Source organism: Oenanthe melanoleuca, chromosome 1, assembly GCF_029582105.1.
Source record: "Oenanthe melanoleuca isolate GR-GAL-2019-014 chromosome 1, OMel1.0, whole genome shotgun sequence".
Lineage (NCBI taxonomy): Eukaryota > Metazoa > Chordata > Aves > Passeriformes > Muscicapidae > Oenanthe > Oenanthe melanoleuca.
In genome coordinates this window covers 14941811-14961855 of record NC_079333.1, presented here as the reverse complement: position 1 = coordinate 14961855, position 20045 = coordinate 14941811, and the positions used below count along the sequence as shown (strand labels likewise).

Here is a 20045-nt window from a genome sequence, read left to right as displayed (position 1 = left end):
TATGTTTAGGGGAAAGAATCAAAAAACACAAGCTACAGATACCCTTTCTATAAGCAACAGAAAAGATTATCTGAGAGAAGTTATGAAGTGTTGGAAATTTGTTCTCAGTCCAGAATGGAGATCAGAAATTGAGCTCTGGTCCTCCTCAGAGTAATACTTACACACTCTATGAAACCATGCACCTGCTATGTGAAGGTCAGGAATTATGAACAAAACAGCTTCTGCTCAGTGAGGGTCAACATATGCCTTTGTAAAAATATGCTGTCATTTACATACAGCTACAGAAAATGACATTTCAAGAGCATGGAGACTTCTTAAGACACAGTGCTAAGACAACCTGAGTTTACAGAGGGTTATCAATTTCTGTACATAAAGAGACAGGCAATACAGCAATAGTAATTTTAATAGTGACTTGTAAAGAAGATCGTGGTTCAGAGAACATTAATCTGATGCAAGAAAAAACCCACCATGTTTAGTAACTTGTAACAGGTTTACCCCCATCTGGAGCTGTTTCTGCACCTGGTGTTTCCACTGCTTTCAAGACATGTCAGCAATGGTAAGAGTCTGTACTGGGGAAAAGCACAAGAACTAGGAGAGATTAAGCAAATAATCAGCCAGCAGGCATGCATAAAGGTGGCTTTAGCATCTATGAGAATTATGCCAAAGATGCTGAAGTTAAACAAGCCCCACTTTGAATTCAGAAGGTGGAGAACTCTGGATAAGAGTGATCCAAACTGCACACCAGACTGATTTGAACCAGATGGTCAGTATGTGCTTTGAAGGTCTAAGATAACATAAAGAAGATTCTTGATCTTAAAAGCTTACATTTGTTTTGGGAATCTTATGCTTTGCTTATTTAATCCTATAGGACTGTGACAAACACTAAATTTTGACTGATTTTTTTTTTTTGAGTCATATTCTGTTTTATAGGGCTCACTGGGATACAAGTCAGATGACCAGTGTTACCCAGCTGCATCATAATGCATATCTATAATAAACCACAAAACACATGCAGGACATTTTTAGGCAGATAGCTCATATCCCCTTCCATGGCATGTCACTTTGGACAAAACTTGAGTTTTTCTATGGTGATGCCACAATGATGAACAGTTCCTTCCCTGGTGAACCAATACTATTATGTTCAAGACCCAAGCACTCCCAGCCCCAGAAAAAGAGATGTTGTCATTTCTCACAGATGTAAAAAAAAAAAAAAAAATTAAATAAAATAAATCCAAAATAATAGAAGCAGATAAAAGACACTTTTAATCATCTCTGAATAACTTCATTTTAAAGGAGCTTTGAATAGACATGACAATTCATCTGCCCTAACCTTACCTCACCCTCACCCACTTGACCTCTCTCCCATCTCTCCTGCTAGGAGGGCAAGCCCCTCCTCTCTCTCTGCAATCTTAATTTCAGCAAGGCATTACCCACCACTTTATTTCGATCCATTCTCTATTAATTCCTGCTACACTTCCTCAGCAAACATTAGCTACTGGATAAAGAACTCTTCAGCTTAAAACTTGATTTCTATCAAAGGCACCTAATATTCAAATATTTCAACATATAGAGGATCTGCTGATATGAGTAAGGAAACAAGTGTGAGCAGGTGAAGGCTCAATAGAGTTGTGAAAAAGAAAAAGCAAGGCAGAGGTTATGTGCTTGGTTCACAGTTCCCGTGATGGGGAAAAGACACATCAAGTCAGACAACAGGGCTGAAAGTCTACCTGTAATCCACATTGAAACTACAAAACCAGCACATTACCATCAACAATGGAATTAAGTTTTGAGTTCAAGGACCTCACAACACTTTGCAAATGCTAAGTTTTTAAACAGTTTGAATATTTGCATTAACAGTATCATTCTGGTAGGTATCAAGCTTAAAGGCACCTAACCACACCATCAGCAGGACTCCCAGAGAGCTGTTATTTTGTTTAGTCTAATTAGACTTTATTCTACTGTGGTATTTAATCAAGCAGAACACTGTGCAGACATAAGAAACACACATAACTAAGAAACTTAATGTATAACCTCAGTACAGTAAATCACATCAAGGTTACAAAGACCAGACAGGATACTAAATCATACCCTTTGGTTTAAAAGTCTATTAAAAAAGAGAAACCCAATATATGCCAATATGTGTTTCCAGTCAATATGAAAAACCAGTGGTGGCTGTTTGTCAGCATTTCCACTCCACGTGACTCATGCAGGTGCAAACAGCTGAATAGAAATCTCAGCATCAAACCAAGGCAAATTCCAACTTGCAGTTCATGAGCAGTAGACAGGATTTCAGATGAACACTTTTGCCAGTTGTGCTTGTCTAGGGGCCTGAAGGCATTTCTGCTAGAAGTCAGCTCTGTAATTCTACAGGATCCCTGCAGGAATCTGATCCAGAGGCTGCAGCCCACCCCATGAGACCACAAGCCACTGCTCTGTGATCCATTCATCCAGATACAAGGAGATTATCCTGTAATCATAAAGCTACAGGCACAAGGAATTCTAAAGTATCATCTCTAAGGCAAGTTCAAACTGCCCTGTACACTCAGATGTTGTAACACCTTCCTTTAAATAAACTTCATCCTTCCTAGAAGTAGGAAAGTTGCTTAAGTACCCTTCCATGGTAAAGTCTTTTCCATGGTTTAAGATGTAACAAAGAAGACTGTGCTCATGTGCAGCTGAAAGTAAAACCAAGAAATTTCAGGGGCAGATGGAAAAAAAGCCTCTTGCAAGGAGTTTTCATTTTTATAGTTCAAGGTGTGATGCCTGCAGTTCATATCCACAATCTATTCTGGGCTTTTTTTTTTTTTCCTTATAAGGAGAATTATTGACTTAACAAAAGAAAGGGTTGCAACCCCTCTCTTACTGACTTTTAAAACCCCTGGCTTTGCTAAGAGCACAGGCAACAATTTCTTAATATAGTGCCCTCAACCAAAACTGCTCACTAATACTGCTGTATTCAAAAAATCAGATAACTGACTACAGAAAAAGAGATCTTTAAGAGCTGCCCAAAGATATTAGTTCTGGAAAACCAGAGGCCTGTTTCAAAGCTAAAACTATGATTAGACTATTTGCAGTGTTTTAAACATTAGACCATTCTTACAACTCAAATAAATTGAGCTTATACTACTCTAACCACTAAAAACTCTGCACTGTACTACTTTGTCCAGCTGACCCTCAACAAGTACTCAACAGCCATCAGGATCTTATTTAATTTTGTATCTTTAGCCCATCTTTAGCTGTTTTACATAGTCACTTTGGTGTTTGATGAACACTACAGGATTCCTGGCTCAGGCAGATGGTATATGTTAGAAAAGTTGAAAGAATCCTTATTCCACACATTTATTTCAGACCTCAAGTATCTCTTACGAATTCAAGTCCAAATACATTTACTGTTATGTTCTGTGATTTATGAACTCTGCATCCAGAAATATCACATATGTACCAACATACTGATGGCTCACTTTTATTGTCTATAACCACCTGCCTTTAACACAAACTATTTTTAAAGCTCATGAATTTGCTTCATTTTTAACTGCTTTCACCTGCTTCTACTTTGGTAATACACCATATGTTTTAGATCTTTCATTTTCTCTTCTCTTTAGACCTCGGCCATATCCCCAATCATATTAAAGTCTCAAAGTTTAATCTGTGCTTCAGAAAGCTTTTAAGGGAAGAAGTCAGTAAAATAATGGTTTTTACACATCACATCTGACTGTCTCACACAGGCTGAAGTGTGGCACAATTTAAATATCATATTACATCTCATTTGGCAAATCTAAGCAAAATTCCAAAACTAGACTGGAATCATGTTACACAGCCTTAACTTTCCAAATGATTCAGAACTTTAAGGATCAGTAATATTTGCAGCTTTATAAATTAAATTAGGACACTTATGCTTTAAGAACCCTTAATTATCACAGAATGGTTTGTGTTGGAAGGGACCTTAAAACCCATCTTGTTCCAACCTTCTACCATGGGCAGGGACACCTCACACTAGATCAGGTTGCTCCAAGCCCTGTGCTATCTGTCCTTGCACATTTCCAGGGATGGGGTAGCCACAGCTTCTCTAGGCAAACCCTGCCAAACTCTCCCTACCCTCACAGGGAAGAATTTCTTCCCATTATTACATCTAACCCTGCTGTTGTGACAGTGGGAAGCCATCCTCCCTTGTCCTGTCACTCCAGGCCCTTGCCTAAAATCCTTCTGGAGCTTTCTGGAAGCTCCTTTATGCACTAGAAGGAGCTCTCAGGTTTCCTTGGAGCCTTCCATTCTTGAGGCTGCCCCTGCGGCCTCCACAGGATTCACCCCAGCAGCTCCACATCCTTCTGATGTTGGACCCAGAGCTGGAGGAACTCTGAAGGTGGGGTCTCACCAGAGCAGGACAGAGGGGCAGAATTCCCCCTTCACTGCTGCCCATGCTGTGGGATCAGCCCAGCACACAGGGGCTTCTGGGTGCCAGTACACTTGCCAGGGCAAGTCCAGCTTCTCATGCAGCCATTTTCCCAAGCTGTCCTTCTCCTCAGGGCTGCTCTCAATCCATTCTCCACCCAGCCTGAACTTGTCCTTGGGATTGCTACAATCCCAGTGCAGCATCTCACGCTTGGCCTGGTTGAATTTCACCAGGCTGGCACAGGCCCACCTCTTTAGCCTGTCCAGGTCCCTCTGCATGCCATCCCTTCCCCCTAGCACCACACAGCTTGGTGTCATTGGCAAACTCCATCTCACTGTCCATGTCATTGAGTTAGAAGTTAAACAGTGCTGGTCGCAATTCCAAGTCATGAGAACATCAATCATCACTGCTGTCCATTTGGACATCAACACATTACCCAGTAGTTAAGTGTAGATAGGAATCTTAGTCCAAAGATTAAATTAAGCTGACACCACCACATTTTCACATCACTGTATCTACACTATCTTTGACATTTCCTGCCCAACTATGTCAAATTTGTCAGACAAACTCAACCTGGCTTTTTCTTTCACTTCACATTTTCAAGGACAGTAAGCAGAATGACTGCAGAGTAGACTTGGCAGAATGCAGCTGAAATCCAGTTATTCACTATGATAGAGATAAAGAACTGATGCAATTTCTGTGACTGTAAGTCTCTCGTGTCATAGAAGAGTCATCTATCAGATATGTGTGTCTCACACAACACTACTAAAAATGGGACAGTTAAGGAGAAAAAAAAAAAAAAAAAAAAAAAAAAAAGAGTTTTAAGCTTTAGACCATGGATAGGACACTCTATACAAGGATAGGACTAGATAGCACAATCCAGATAAGATAATAGCCTGAAAAAGTCACAAGTTCTTGTTTGATACGTCTGAAGAATGAGGAGTGTACAAGAAAAGGTTTAAATATTTACTGGAGTTTGAGTTATTTCAGCCTCACCTCCTTTTGGGGTCTGCAAGGGGGGCAGGAAGGCTAGGAAAGAATTAGTGTTTTCCCTCCAACCTAACCACATCCTGTTCACTCACTGTAATGGAATGTTGTATCCAGAGGAAGAAGCTTGTTTTATTTAAAGGTCCTGGGGCTTCTCTGAACTAGAAGAAACTAAACCCTGAAAGCCTTTTAAGTGAAAAGGACCACCACTGTCCAGACAGATCAATTTCCCAGGACACTTCAAATCAAATACTACAGTAAATAAGCTGATCAAGAGCTACAAGCACCAAAATATCCAGCATTCCTAACATCTTAGCACTCCACCTGAAGATCAAGGCTGCACAGCCTTAAAACCTGTTTCCTTCTCAGATAAGCTGCACCACAGGTCTATCAGCTTCAGAGCAGAGACTGCACAGATCTACTGCAGAAGACCCAAAATTAAATGAAAAGACAGAAAAAAGGACAAGAAAAAATCTTGTAATTATAGATTAAGACATAAATATGAGTTACAAATCACAAGCCAGTTCAGACTGGATTACTTTATGGTTTTGAGTTCCTGCTTTACAGAAAAAGCTACACTTGTAAAACAAGTTTGATGATAAAAATACAGACTGCCATGAAGAAAAAGCATATCCCCATTCAAGCTTTATATAATACATAAATAATTAGTTCACTGGGAAAAGAAAACATTAGTTTAACTTTATGAAATATATTTTCAAAATGGTTTTCTGAACAGTTCAGATGATGATAATCAAAAGCAGAAGCATCTTTCTGTGATAAGTGTAACTGCTGTGACCTTGCTCTTGGGGAATGCACGATAGCTTCAGTGTGTACAGACTGCAGAGAAAATAAAAGCAAAGATCCAGGTTACAAAAGCCAGGCAGTTCCTGACAAGACTGTAACCACTTTGTACAAGAGGGTGTCATTCTACTGCTTCAGCAAATCATTTCAAACACCTCAAAATCACAGCAAAGAATCCATGGAGCCAGTGACACTGACGGCTTTCTGTAAATTGGGCATTTCTTTGACATATTTCAGCTTAGACTCAAAGCTTGCACCATACAAACAATTGCTGGATGTCACAACACGTGGACTATCTGTAAGGACAGAGCAGACAACCTTGCAATCAGAACTTTAAATCTCACTGCCACTGAAGGATCATTTTTAACTAGAAGACACTTCATACAGGTCAAGTCCCTGCTTATATAAAAAAATGAAGTAATGTTTTGGGGAAAAAAAAAAGTCTCCACAGGAATATAGTGTTCCAATGGGAGTAAATTAAGACCAGTATGTCTTCATAAAAACATTTCTCAGCTGGTCTCAGATGTCTGGGGTCAGTGGTCTCATCTACTGCAGTAAACAAAATCTGTTTTCTCAGACTGGCCAGGAGCATGCAAAAACTTCCAGTTCCCAGAAACAGTGTTAACAGCACATAAATTCATTAAACAACACCTGATCTAATTCTTTATCTATACACACCAGTATCTGCTGACTCAATGAAGGCAAAAGCATTGTTCTGCTAATCAAGAATCAAATCAGCAGGATTCTAGCTAAATATCCTCAAGAATTGTAGAATGCAAAAATACAGTTCAAGATAAGTTCATGGCAAAAAGCATTCTTTGAGCAATACAGCTGAACCCTTAACACACACTCAATCTACCCCAAAGAATCAACTGCTCTTTGATAGCTATTAGATTTCTCAAGCAACCATCTCCCTCCATCTAAGTTTGCCAAGATTTCTTCCCAAAGCTGCCATTTCATTACCTCAGCTGAAGTACCAAACATGATTAAAGACTACTCAATTGAGTTGGAAAACCTTCACATCAGTGAAAAGTTATTCTTCACGTGCTTGTGTCTGATTTTTCAGACTGCTTTGTTTGCAAGTGACTTATGTGTTACCAGGCACAGAACAATAACAACCTTAGTGGTGTTGTACTCAGCCTGTACTGCAGCTGAAATCCTGATTTTCCCATTCTTCCAAACTGGAGTAAGGCCACAATAAGGAAGATGACTTACAGATTATGCTCATTCAACAAGTGGATCGCAAATGCTCCAAAATTTTCCATAGGCTAGTTCAGCAACACTTATCTTCACTTATTTGCAATTCCAGCTTGCCACACTTAAAAGAAATTAAAGACAATACATCAAGAAAGGTAATTTGGAAGCAGATAATTTTTGGAGCAGAACTGGCAAGGAATCCCATATGTTTACTTTACTCAGAGGCCTGAAAAGACATTTTTTACATCAGAACTTCCATTGTCAGTAATTCACTTTTCATGATTTAACACTGTGTGAACCACACACCACATACCAGTTTTTACTGTGCAGTGCAAATGAGTAGGTCTAAAACACAACACCAAAGTACCAAATAATTGCTTGAGTATGTGCAGATCAAAATATATCCTGCCTGATTTACTTAAATCTTTTCCACTTCTCTGAAATTTGGTTCTCTAAACTAATAAAAAGCACCCCAAACTGGAGTAATCGAGTCTGCCGGGGTTCGAGTTCAAGATTCAGTCAACAAACTGTGGAGATACATTCCCCACACATGAAGGTGCTACAGACCTTGTACATCAACTTCAGTTGTATTAAGATAAACTTACTAAATGCTTTGCATCCCTAAAGCATCAAGAACCACTCTGAAGACCCAAGAAGGACACATCTGGTTCATGTTTGATACACTCTTCAGTTGCAACAAGCCTGCACCATCCCAGTGGAGAGTGACTTGTTTTTTTATTTATATATTTGCCCTTCCCACAAGGCCTACACTAATGAAATCAAACTGGCCTTCAAAATATCAGCACCTAGAGAAATCAAACATCAAGACAAAAGCTGACTAGTCACTGCAATCTTCTGGCCTGCTTGAGGTTCTCCATAATGATCAAGCTGAGCTACAGAAACAGACAAATTTGAGGTCTAACTCCACATCAGAGAAATATTTCCATGAAATTACTTTGGGAACAAACCTATCCCTTTTAGCTATATTATTATTTAGCTATATTTTGATCCTGTTTTCTCTGAGGACCCAGTATTACAACAGACAGATGCTTCCTATTTTAATGACAACAAAATGTATTTAGACAGGACAAGTTACCCATGGTAACATCCTTAATTTCACTCCCCTTACACCATTTCATACAACTTTTTGTTCCTGAGGTACATCAAAGTAATAAAACAATTGCAAAGATGTCAGATGCCTCAATGTACACGCCCAAGACTTGCATGGTAGCTGTTTGAATTTCTGGCCTTTGCTGTCTGTGTCAGACAGAGTGAAATAAAAAAAAAGTCTTTCTATAAATTATAAAACGCCAAGGAAACCTTTACAGTTGTTTATTGTTATCTCAGGTCAACTGATGCCAAATATTCCTGCAAAAAATGCACCAGACTAAATCAGGTTTCTTACATTACTGTCTGGATCCTGTTTGCTTATCTTAATATTTTATATATATTTTTGGCCTCTACAACACTGAAAACCAACAAGTTCAATCTGGAGATCAGACAACTCTGCAATGCCTTTAAGTACTCCAGTAGCTACACTTGCAAATGACAATGCTCTTGCTACCTTTTAAATATAAAACCTTTTTAGGCATTGATGCCATTTCCTACCCCTTCATTTTTTCCTCAACCTGAAGTATGACTCTGAGGTGGTCACATTCTTACAACTGCTCCTACTAGTCTTCCCTTAACACATTTTGGTGTGAAGAAGGTATAGCATCCATCAGATTGTGTGTACTATTTTATTTCTCTTTACTATTATTACAGAGAAATAATGTTAGTAAAACTATTCATTTAAATTGTTTCCAGGTCTAAGTTACCCAGCAGAGAAGTAAGAGTTCTTGAAAATCTTTGAGATATAGTAGGAGTGATAGTGCAAAAATTCAACATAAATAATTTGTCTGAATGTGCATTTCACTTGCCCAGAAATACAAAGCATACCAAAGGTGATTAAACTTTAAAAAACCTATTTTTCTTCTTAGGGTAATATATAGATTTCCAAGCTGTTTATACTCAAAAATACTATGACATGAGCAGCAACACCAACATAGGGATTGTAACAATGTATGTCTCACTCCAGCCACAACAATCCTTATTTTGCCCTAAGATGGGAGTCATTCTTTATTAAAAATCTGGGAGCAGACTAACAGAAGCATTAAATACAGGGCTTGAGAGACACAAAATCAGAACATATCAGAAATAGTTTCATCTTAGCATTCTCACTCTGTTGTTCAGCATGTGATGAAGTGCTAGGTTTCAGATCCACCAGAATACTGCCAAAGAATTTAGGCAATTTATTCTGCAAGCAAGCTTGTTTCTCACTGAAGAGAGGAAGATGTTGTCATCTAAGTAGCTTTAACTTGGGAGTTACATATCCATAAAATCACAGAATCATTAAGGTTCTTAGATCTTTAAGAACATACCAAAATAAACCACTTGCCCAGCACTGTTAAGGCCACCACTAACCCATGTTTCAAGTGCCACTTCCACATGGCTTTTAAATCCCTCCACGGATGTTGACTCCACCACTGTACCAGACTGGATCAGGGCTGGACAGCACTTTCAGGGAAAAAATATTTCCTAATATCCAACCTAAAACTTCTCTGACTCCAGGACTTCTGAGAATTCTTTCTTCCTACATATTGCATGCACTCTGGAGATACTGGAAGGCACCACTGAAGAAGTGAATTAATGAGAAATTTTGTAAAAATAAGGTTCTTGCCGTGGCATGGTAATTCAAAAAGTCATAGAAGGAGACATCATAGGAGAAAACTTAGAGCATTTTGGCAGTATCAAAATTAGGAATTGTATTTGAAATACAAAAGAGGAACAGTTATTGAGCAGATTACAAGCACTAATATTCCTACAATTACAAGGCTGATCATATAGGCTACTGACAGTCACTCTATACTTCATTACATACATTCAGTACTGTGGCCAGACAAGAGCTTAGTCCTCACCACAGCCGCTTACTTCAAAGTCCCAATATAACAGTTATTGTAGCAGAAAAAATTGTAGATTCTCAAGGTCATCATGGAAGTGACCCAGATCATGCCAGTAAACTAAATTGAAGGATATGAAGCATTTCCCAGAAATGCTTACATTCTGAAAGCTCTCGAAAGCTCAACAGGAGGGCTTAGAAAGGTTGGTAAAGAAACTTGAGGCTCACTCATGGAAAGGGAAAGCAGTGAAAGACAAAAAACTCCACAGCAGCAGTGAATCCCCTGGGCAGCAGCAGTCCAGCACCAAAACACAACTGTCTCCACTCTGCTCTCAAGAGTGAGAGAGCTGAGCCCAGCCCCTGACCCCCAGCCAATTCTCGAGGTATCTCTGCATTTCCCAAAAGAAAACCTCCCAGCTAAGAGACAGGAGAAAACTACACTCCCTCCCCCATACTGGTCACATCATTTGTCCGTCTTAAGTATCTGTCATTCCCACCTCTTGGACAACAAATGGGAGAAAAATCTTCTAAGAAAGAAAAAAAAAAAAAAGGAAAAATCCTAACCTCCAACAACATGCAATGAAAAAAAAAAATGAGTACACTTGTGTTATAGTAAAGATCAAATATAGGGATTACATCACTGCAATTACTCAACAATTTATGTTGAGGTTTGAAAAGCTGCGAAAGGTAATTGAAATAAAGAAGTTTAATAATGCATGTTAACTGCTGTTCTCAACATAATTAGGAGCAAAGGAGAAACATGATCTATTAGTTTAGAAAGAAAACTGCAATTTAAGACATTTGACATAAGACCTTGGAGTTGGTAGGATTGTTCCTCCAATAGCTGGGAAGAGAAGACCTCCAGCAGGAGCTAATTCTGAAAAAACCTTGCACAACACAGGTAAATAGCCCAACAGGGATTCATTTACTCAGCTGAACTCTCTCCTTTTCAGAAATCTGTTGTGAAATCAAGTATTAAGTCCCAAGAGTTTGGAAGGCTGTGGCACGAAGGACTAAACCTTCCAATCTGTATGAGAGAGCAGGAAATGGAATTAATCTTTACACACCCACACACGGAGCTCTACCACTCAGAAACTAGTTTTCAAGATACAAATCTTCTAGTTTGCAACCCTTCTCAAAGTGATGTACAGGAAGGAGTATGATACCTGCTTCAAGAACTACACTGAAGCAAAACAGGTCTATGTTCTGTTAAGGTGCTCAGGAAGTGTGTTCAGACAAGTTATTAAAATGGTATCAAAATTACTTTGCAAGACATAATTATATAGTTGTGTTTTATGGTGTCAAAACAGGAAGACCTCAGCAAGTTTAAATCTTAAAGCAATTACCTTGCCTTTCCTGTCAAAAGTCACTAACTTTCAAAGAGAAATCAGACACTTTCAAGCATCCCAACTCTGTCAACTGGGCACAATAAAACCCTTCCATCTTTATTTGTATTATGAGGAATTAGTGTTAAAATGTTGTAATACTTTGACTGCATATTTCTAAAGAGAAGAATCTGGCTTTTCACAGCTTCCTGTCAATAGAGTCAGCTACGTTCCACAAGTTCATGTCCTCCCAGTCATTTCCTTTGCTCCTTTTTCAAACTTTTGTGGAAAAATGAAGTTATCGATGCTGCAAGCCTGACTGCAGCCATCCATCCACACACAGTGTTGCAGAATCCCTGAGTTGTAAGAGATTTCAAGCTCATCTCATTCCAACTCCCTGCCAGGCCAGGGACACCTTCAGTTAAACCAAGTTGCTCCAAGCCCCATCCAATCTGGCCTTGAACACTTCCAGGAATAGATAGTCCATAAACATTCTGGGCAAACTTTGTCAGTGCCCAGAATCTGAATGGAGCAGCTGGCCTCCCATCAATGGTCAGTGTTGCATTCCTGACAGTTCAGTGCTTTCAGGCTACAAAGGAAACCTTAACCAGCAGTTGCCACTAATTTTGTGTTAGAGCACACAGGTGCAAAGACACTGGGAAAATAAGCAAAGTTCCAAGACACAGGAGAAGACATTCAGAGAGTGACTTTAAGGACAGGAAGATGGTTTCCTAGAAGGAAAACAGTAACAGTGTAGCTATATGTTCAACGATAATGATTACAAATGAAAAGCTCTGCATTGAATATTCAGTTGGATTCTTCAGTAGGTGGCAGGTTACTGTGCTTCTCCAATTGATTAAAGAACTCTGTGTTAAAAGAAAGCTATTTGTTTTCTCCATTTATCAACCACTATTCCAGCACTGGCAGAAGCTCCCCAGTGAAACTACACTTGTTATCTGCAATTTATTCCCACAGCCAGCAGCAACATAAAAGGCAAGTTTTCCAAATAGAAACCAAAACTCATGAAACACGAAGAAACACTAAGTTTTTCTAGCATTACTGGATGCCAAATCAAAGCCATTCATGTGCCAACAGACCCAGAAACAAATCTGAGTTACTCTATTGAATCTCAAAATTCCAACAAGAGAAACTCAACGACTATTCCACAGCTACTGAAAGCAGTAACAAGTAACTTCAAAATTCCTGTCACCTCAGACTACCCAAAACTGTTTCACATGGGGTTTTTTTGGTGTTGATTTGTTGTTTTGAAGAAAGTAGAGCCGTGTATTTACAATATACTCACTCTCGCTCTTTCTCCGTCAGCTTGTCATTTATATTATCTTTGATTGTAGACCGGGAGCCCTTGTGAATTATAGGATACCTGAGTGGCACTTGTAAGAAGAAGGATATCATGGAAACTAGGTGAGCTGTATAGCCCAGGGCAACAGCAATGCTTCCATCATCTTTTCCTGTCAATGACAAAAAGATTCTATTATTAATTGTATCCATTGAATCCTAGTATCCATCTTTATTGCTCAGATAACAATTAATATAGCCCTCAGAAGTCAGAACTCAAGGACAGAAGGAGGCCTGATGTGATTTTGGAGAGCTTTACAAGCATTTGCACTTTACTGTGTTGTGTTTGTCTCTTGTGACTGGTGAACGGCTTGCTCTCCTGCAAATTTTACTTTCAAAGCTACACTGCCAGGATGGGGGAAGGTAAAGAAGAGATGGGAAAAGTGAAACAAAATTCCCAAGACAAAACTCAAGTACTAAGCTTTCTGCATTTCTCTGGATGGAGTTGACACGTGTGAGTGGGATCAGGGGAAAATCAGCATTCCTCCTCAACTTTATTCATGAGTGAGATCAGTTGGAGAGACACTGACCTCAAGCTATAAACTCTGTTCTCTGCCAATAGCTGGAAAAACTTAGATTGACACATTGTTTTAAAGTATCATTTTCAATTTGACATTTACGGTTTCAGCCTTAAAGCTTCACCTGCCAGGAATACACATCTTGCAATTGAAGCTACATATTTTAGCCACAAAGGCTTTTTCTTTCTCTTTACTCTATTTTAAATTCTTTTTAAGGGATACAGACAGTGCAATAGTCATCCCTTCCGATGCATCCATTAAACCAGCTAAACAGAGAACCTTCAAGAAAGCTTATAATGATATTCAACAACCACAGTGAGCTTTATCAGGGTCAGTCAAGATATATGTACTTAAGTCACACCCCTATCAATATGGGTTTTGTAAAACAGATTCAAAACTTGTTCAAAACTGGCTTTCTAGGGATATTTTTTTTTGATCCTTCCAACACCTGAATTTTTAAAAGATAGTGTCTACTGAGTCAGAGAAGATCCATGCCAGACAGCTGAGTTTCAAATTTAACTGCCTATTTCACTAAATTGAATGCTTAGTACTTCTTCCTCACAATACTTCTAGAGACTTGGATAAAGAATTAGTAATTCATTTGCAACTAATTAATACCAGGAAACTGAAAACAGGCCAGAAGATGGCACACCACTGATTCCTCAAGAGTTAGCAAAACGAGTTCATTACCACATTCAGTGCAATCAGGGAAACAAAGCAATAGACTGATTTTTGTCCTACTGACAAATTAATTTGTTTTAAACATTATTCCAATATACATATTATTAGTACAAGTTAATTACTATGGGGTGGCTTTAAAGAGTTAGACAACAGATGGAGGTTTTTGCTCAAGAAACCAGAGTGAACAAGTACTGGGGACAAGAAATCCTCAAGAGGATTTCAATGAATTTCCAGTTCACGTCAAACATTTGTAGATGAATGCATGCAGTTACCTGTACAACTGTTATACAGGCAGGCACATGATATATTTGCTTCTGCAATAGGATGAGGGTTGACAGTTAAAGCAGAGGGTCACTTGTAAAGTACTCCATACTGTGAGAGAGGTCCAAAGCCTGTTTTGCAATGTATTTATTTGCCAAGTTCATCAGCAACTACAGCAAACCAAATGGAGATTCATGCCTGTTGCACAACCAAGATTTATGGACTAAAAGTAGCCTCAATGGAATTCTAGGTCAGACATAAATACTTTCCAGAATTACTGATTTGGAAGGCACCTCTGGGAATGGCACAGTCCTCATCCCCAACTCAGAGCAGGTTGTCCTCAGGACTGTGTCCAGCTGGGTTCTGAGCATCCCCAAGGATGGAGACTTCTCTGCCTCCCTAGGTAACCTGCTCCAGTGTTTCAATATGCAGTCTTCCAACACAGAGGTGCTTTACTAAGAGTCAAAAGAAACCTCCTTAGCTTTAGCTAGGGAATACCAACAAATAATTTGTAAGTTTTCTTCTAGTCTACATATTTCTGGTGAAAAATATGGACCCCAAGCTATTGCTACCAGTTTTCTTAATTTTACAAAGTTTAGAAGCAGTGTTAACTGTAATAACTACATTAAGAATTTGCAGCTACCTTGAAAGTCTTCAGAATTAGGAAGCTTGACTCCACAAACAAAGTAGTCCTTTTGGTTATTCTGTAAATTTAAAATCAACAGTGGAAAGTGAGCATAAAACAGTAACATTCATAACACCAAAGCCTGCATAAAGCTAACAACAACAACAAAGCTAACAAACAATAAAATAAAAACCAAAAAACTAAATATCCAACTAAACTTAGAGTGACTGACACAGTATTTTAATCCACATCTCACATAGTTTGGAAAATAAATGCAATGGTTTTAAAGAGTGAAGTGCTTTATATTAATTCTTATATAAAAGATTTTGAAGCTTAACATTTTAACATATGTTTCTGTGCAGTTAACCTACTGTCAGGGTTACTTCATGCAATTATACACAAAATGGACAACATCCATTAAATTATAGCTATACTATTTTCACAGAGGACACTGTATAAGAGGTGCTGGTGTAAGATCCTTCCCTGTAAAGTTTGCAATCTAAAGACCAAATGTAAGAAAAAGCTGAAATAAACAGAATGAGCAAAGAGCAGATTCTCTCACAAATAAAGCATATTTGTTTGCAGTGTAATAAACATGAAGGCCATTTCACATTGAGCAGATTGGCAGGATGTTGAAAACATACCAAATCAATAGGGTAGATGTAGGATAGCTCCGACAGCAGCTGCTTGCACCGAATAGTCTGCTGGGCATTTGTCTTCAAAAACTGTTCTCTTTGGGGAAAGAGATTCCAAAACCATTATTTTCTTCAAAAGCTCCAAATACAGGTATTGAGCTGTCATATCCCTTCTCCAGCTTTCCAATTATCATCTCCTATTCTCCATAAAGTTAGGTAAATCCACCCAAAAAAAAATACAGCACACAAAGCTAATTTTTTTTTTCCAGGCGCACCATACACTATAGACATATTTTGACTGTAACAATCAGGTATTACAAAGCTGTGTTACACTAAAATACACCTAGAAGTCCTATCAGACTCTAGATATACAACCAAACATCTGTTTTCTTCTCTTCTAGACTTGCTACTGGTAATAATCATTTCAGATATCTACAAATTGTATGGGGGATGTCTTAACAGAAGTTTTAGGGCAACATGAGGAAGAATTTGGTGTCAGAACTCCCATTTTCAATGGCTTGCTCTCAAGCTTATCTTTCTTTTCCAGTTACAGAACAAACATAGGTCCTTTTACCTCTTAGCAGTGCATTCCTTTCTTAATTCATACAGAGATTCATTATGCTCTTCAAGTTTCTGGTATTCAGTCCCAAATGCATTTTCTAAGCAACATGAGGAATCAGGAAAGAAAAAATAGTATGAAGTATTTTCTTAGTTATCCAAAGTTTTAAAAGTAGATACTGACAAGATGTTGGCAATAATCCTCCACTTATTCTTACCCTCCCATTTTTCATATTATACTTCTAAACTAGAGAATGTCAGACAGAAGGAACACCTGTCTTCATGCACTACACACCATTCACTAGCCAAACACAACCCATCAGATGTCATCCTCCGTTAATATCTATTTCTCTCACAAACATACAGTGCAGTAATCTAATTATGGGGTCTCAAAACTTGCATAGTCAGAATAAAGTACATGGTAAAAACCATCCTTTTTAATAGTGATTACTTTAGACTCAACTAAGTATTGAAAACAAAGTATCCTGCAACAAGATCAAGCGTGTTTAGTTTGGTCTTGGTGAGCTCCAAAGAGGCAGTGATACAGCTTTTCACTATAGGAGACTTGCCCAGTAAAGAGTGATAACCAAGACGACTGAGCATTTAATCTGTCACTTACATATCAAACTATTAAGAGGATTTTTGTCTTCTAATACTTTAAAGTGAATCCAAATCACAGGTACCAGCAATATCCATCATGACATTATCAAATCCCTTAATCATGGCAATGTTTACTGTACTATACTGCAGTTCTTCTCATGTTCTCATAAAATGTCAATTAAACACAGATTTAAGACTGCTTTGGAGAGGTGTCATAGTAAGAAGTTATTTAAAGACAAGATACCAGAAACTGCTGTCTAAAACTCAGCATAGAAAAAAGAATGAACAAATAACATCTGGTTGCAAATTTCAGATAAAGAAAAAACAAGCACATTACAGCCAGACAATGAAAATAGAAAAGAAACCTGCACTTTTATTCTGGTCATTACCTAGGCTAAGGTTTCTACACTCACCTCTGTCAAGCAAAGTAGTTTTTTGCTTATGCAACAAGGCTACTTCTTGACCAAGGGCCTTCTTCTGTCGCTCCAGTTCATTACGTAGCACCAGAATCTTCAGCTGTAAACATTCACTCTCCTTTTTCTACAGGAAGAAATACAGATTTAAAAAAAAAAAAAAGAAAAAAAGAAAAAAAGAAAAAAAAAAAAAAAAAAAAGAAAAAAAAGGTTTCATTGCAGAGAAGCAGTTTCATAAAGGTAATAGGAGGGAAGGAAAAAACAGGAAAAGACTAGCACCTGCCTAAGAACTGAGTTCATAGATTACCACAGGAAACAGATTCCCAAAGACTCTAATCATTTTGCTGTGTCACAGTGCTTGCTGCTCCTGTGGGATGCATCTCCTCTTTTGAGTCCAGACCAAAAATTAAGAATGGTGCTTCACCAGGACATAAAAAATTACAGCACAGCACCAGCAGCAGAATAAATATTCATCCCCTGGCAAAGGGCTCACCAGCAAGAGGGAAGGTGAGCAGTAAGAAGTCAGTACAAAGTGGAGGCAAGAGCTGGAAAAATGGCTGGAGATGATCAAGCTGCACTATTAGATTCAATTCCCAGCTTCAGCACGAAGAGAATAAGAGGATACAAAGACAAAGCTGAGAGAGTGTTCAACTCAGAGGATATAATGGCTCCAGGGACACCTGTTGTCCAAGAGAGCCAGAGAGGGAGTTTGGACAAGGGCCTGAAATGACATGACAAGGGGGAATGGCTTCCCACTGCCAGAGAGTAGGGTTAGATGGGATATTGGGAATGAAATTCCTGTCTGTGATGGTGAGGAGGCCCCAGCACAGGTTGCCCAGAGAAACTGTGGCTGCCCCATACTGGAAGTGTTCAAAGCCAGGTTGGACAGGGCTTGGAGCAGCCTAGTCTAATGGAAGGTATGCCTGCCTATGGCAGGGCATTGGAACTGGATGAGCTTTAAGGTCCCTTCCAACCAAAAGCATACTAGGATTGTATAATACAGTTTTGCTCTCAGATATTTAAAAATAAAAAGCCTTTGCAAGGAGGGGCAAGCATAACCATAACTGAAAAGGTTATGGTTAAACACTCAAGATATCAGGAGAAGGCAAAGAAGCTCTGGGTTGGAATGACTCACAAGACATTTTATATTGCCCCTTATGGAAGGTGACTTCTTCACCTCTTCATCTACAATGCAACCCCAGTACTTACAAGCAGGCAAACAAGCCCCCATTTTTCCCATTTTGTCAAATCCTTGAACCAGTTTGACACTTTTGGAACTTAGCTGAGTACTCTCAACTCAGAAACTGCTTTACAGCAATAAATCAACTTCACACTGCAAGTGTGCCCTTTACAAGGCATCAGACACATACCAATGAGTATCAACATAATGAAGTCACCACAAACCACTTTGATCTTTGAACCAAGATCAGCTTTCCTGGGCAGAAAGCAGAAACTAATGTCAACAGACTTCTCTGGAGAGGGGAGGAGAGCAGGCAAAACCAAATGTCAAAACCCATTGTAAGATCTAGCACAATTTCTGTTTAAAATGAATATGTCACTTGAGTGACAGCATTTGCATGAATTCTGTTCATCCAAAGGGAATCAGGGTGCAAGAAGATACAGCCAGTAGACTCACCTCAGTCTAAATCAGTCACAGGTTCCTGTCAAGTTTCATATGAATCATTAGAAGTTTGTTTTTCCTGAAAGACCTCTTTTGTGTGCTGTGCAATGCTTATGCTTTGATAGCACGATTGTACAAAATACAGGTAAAAATAGGATAATCAATTTATCAGCCCATCTGAATAACTCACACGAACTGATGATACTACACAGCTCTCAGATGAGTTCCCATTTAAAATGACAGGTGTAAAGAAAGATTTCAAGTTCAAGTGTTTAAAAAACAAAGCTTACAGTTGAGACATCAGTCAGATGCTTCACCAAGCCCATAAAATAAGGTTTTAACAAATCAAACATACCAGTTCATTCCTTGTAGATGTACATCTCAGCTTTTCTTCAATCTCCCTTCCTATTTTCTGAACAGTTACCTGAGTCTGTTTAATTGCACACTGAGCTCTGTGGAGCCTGCAAGGAGAAAGTTACAGCTGTGATAAAGGTGCACCACACACGCAAACACTTCAAAACCAGCAGTAGGAATGCAAACTCAGACTGTCAGCTTCCATTCCAAATATCAAATGAGGAAGCATAAGGAAGGAAGGGCTAGATGGGATATCAGGCAGAAATTCCTCTCTGTGAGGGTGATGAGGCCCTGGCACAGGTTACCCACAGAAGCTGTGAATGCCCCATCCCTGGAAGTGTTCAAGGCCAGGTTGGACAGGGCTTGGAGCAATCTGGTCTAGTGCAAGGTGCCCCTGCCCATGGCAGGGGGTTGGAACTGGATGAGCTTTAAGGTCCCACAGCCCCAAACAATTCTGTGATAACTTGCATAGTTTATGAAGAAAATTGCCAAATCTTTAAATTCAATCAAGTATCAAAATCTCCTCAATTTTTCAATTCAACAGATGCTAACTAGGCTACAGAAGAGAGGGCAGGTAATTACAGGTATCCCATTTAAGTTAAGTCACCATTACCATAAAGACAGATACACACAAACATTGTTAACACAGTCAGCTTTAGAATAAGTGCAAGCATCCTTTAGCTAACACACAATTACCCAACCAAGAACATGAAACATTCTTCAGTATCTCCCACTATGCTATAGGCCCTTCTCTAGGAAAAACATAGGTTTATTAATTGAACCAC

The 20045-nt window shown here is 38.9% G+C and overlaps 1 protein-coding gene across 1 annotated transcript in view; it reads right to left on the bottom strand.

Moving 5' to 3' along the window:
- The window catches only part of UVRAG (UV radiation resistance associated), an 89071-nt gene that overhangs the window by 35449 nt on the left and 33577 nt on the right, over positions 1-20045 (bottom strand). Inside the window, exons 7-12 of the mRNA XM_056496571.1 lie at positions 19262-19367; positions 17286-17412; positions 16289-16373; positions 15724-15811; positions 15098-15158; positions 12942-13107 (exon numbers count right to left, since the gene is read on the bottom strand). Of these exons, the coding sequence (XP_056352546.1) occupies positions 12942-13107; positions 15098-15158; positions 15724-15811; positions 16289-16373; positions 17286-17412; positions 19262-19367 (633 nt within the window). The remainder of the gene's footprint in view (positions 1-12941; positions 13108-15097; positions 15159-15723; positions 15812-16288; positions 16374-17285; positions 17413-19261; positions 19368-20045) is intronic.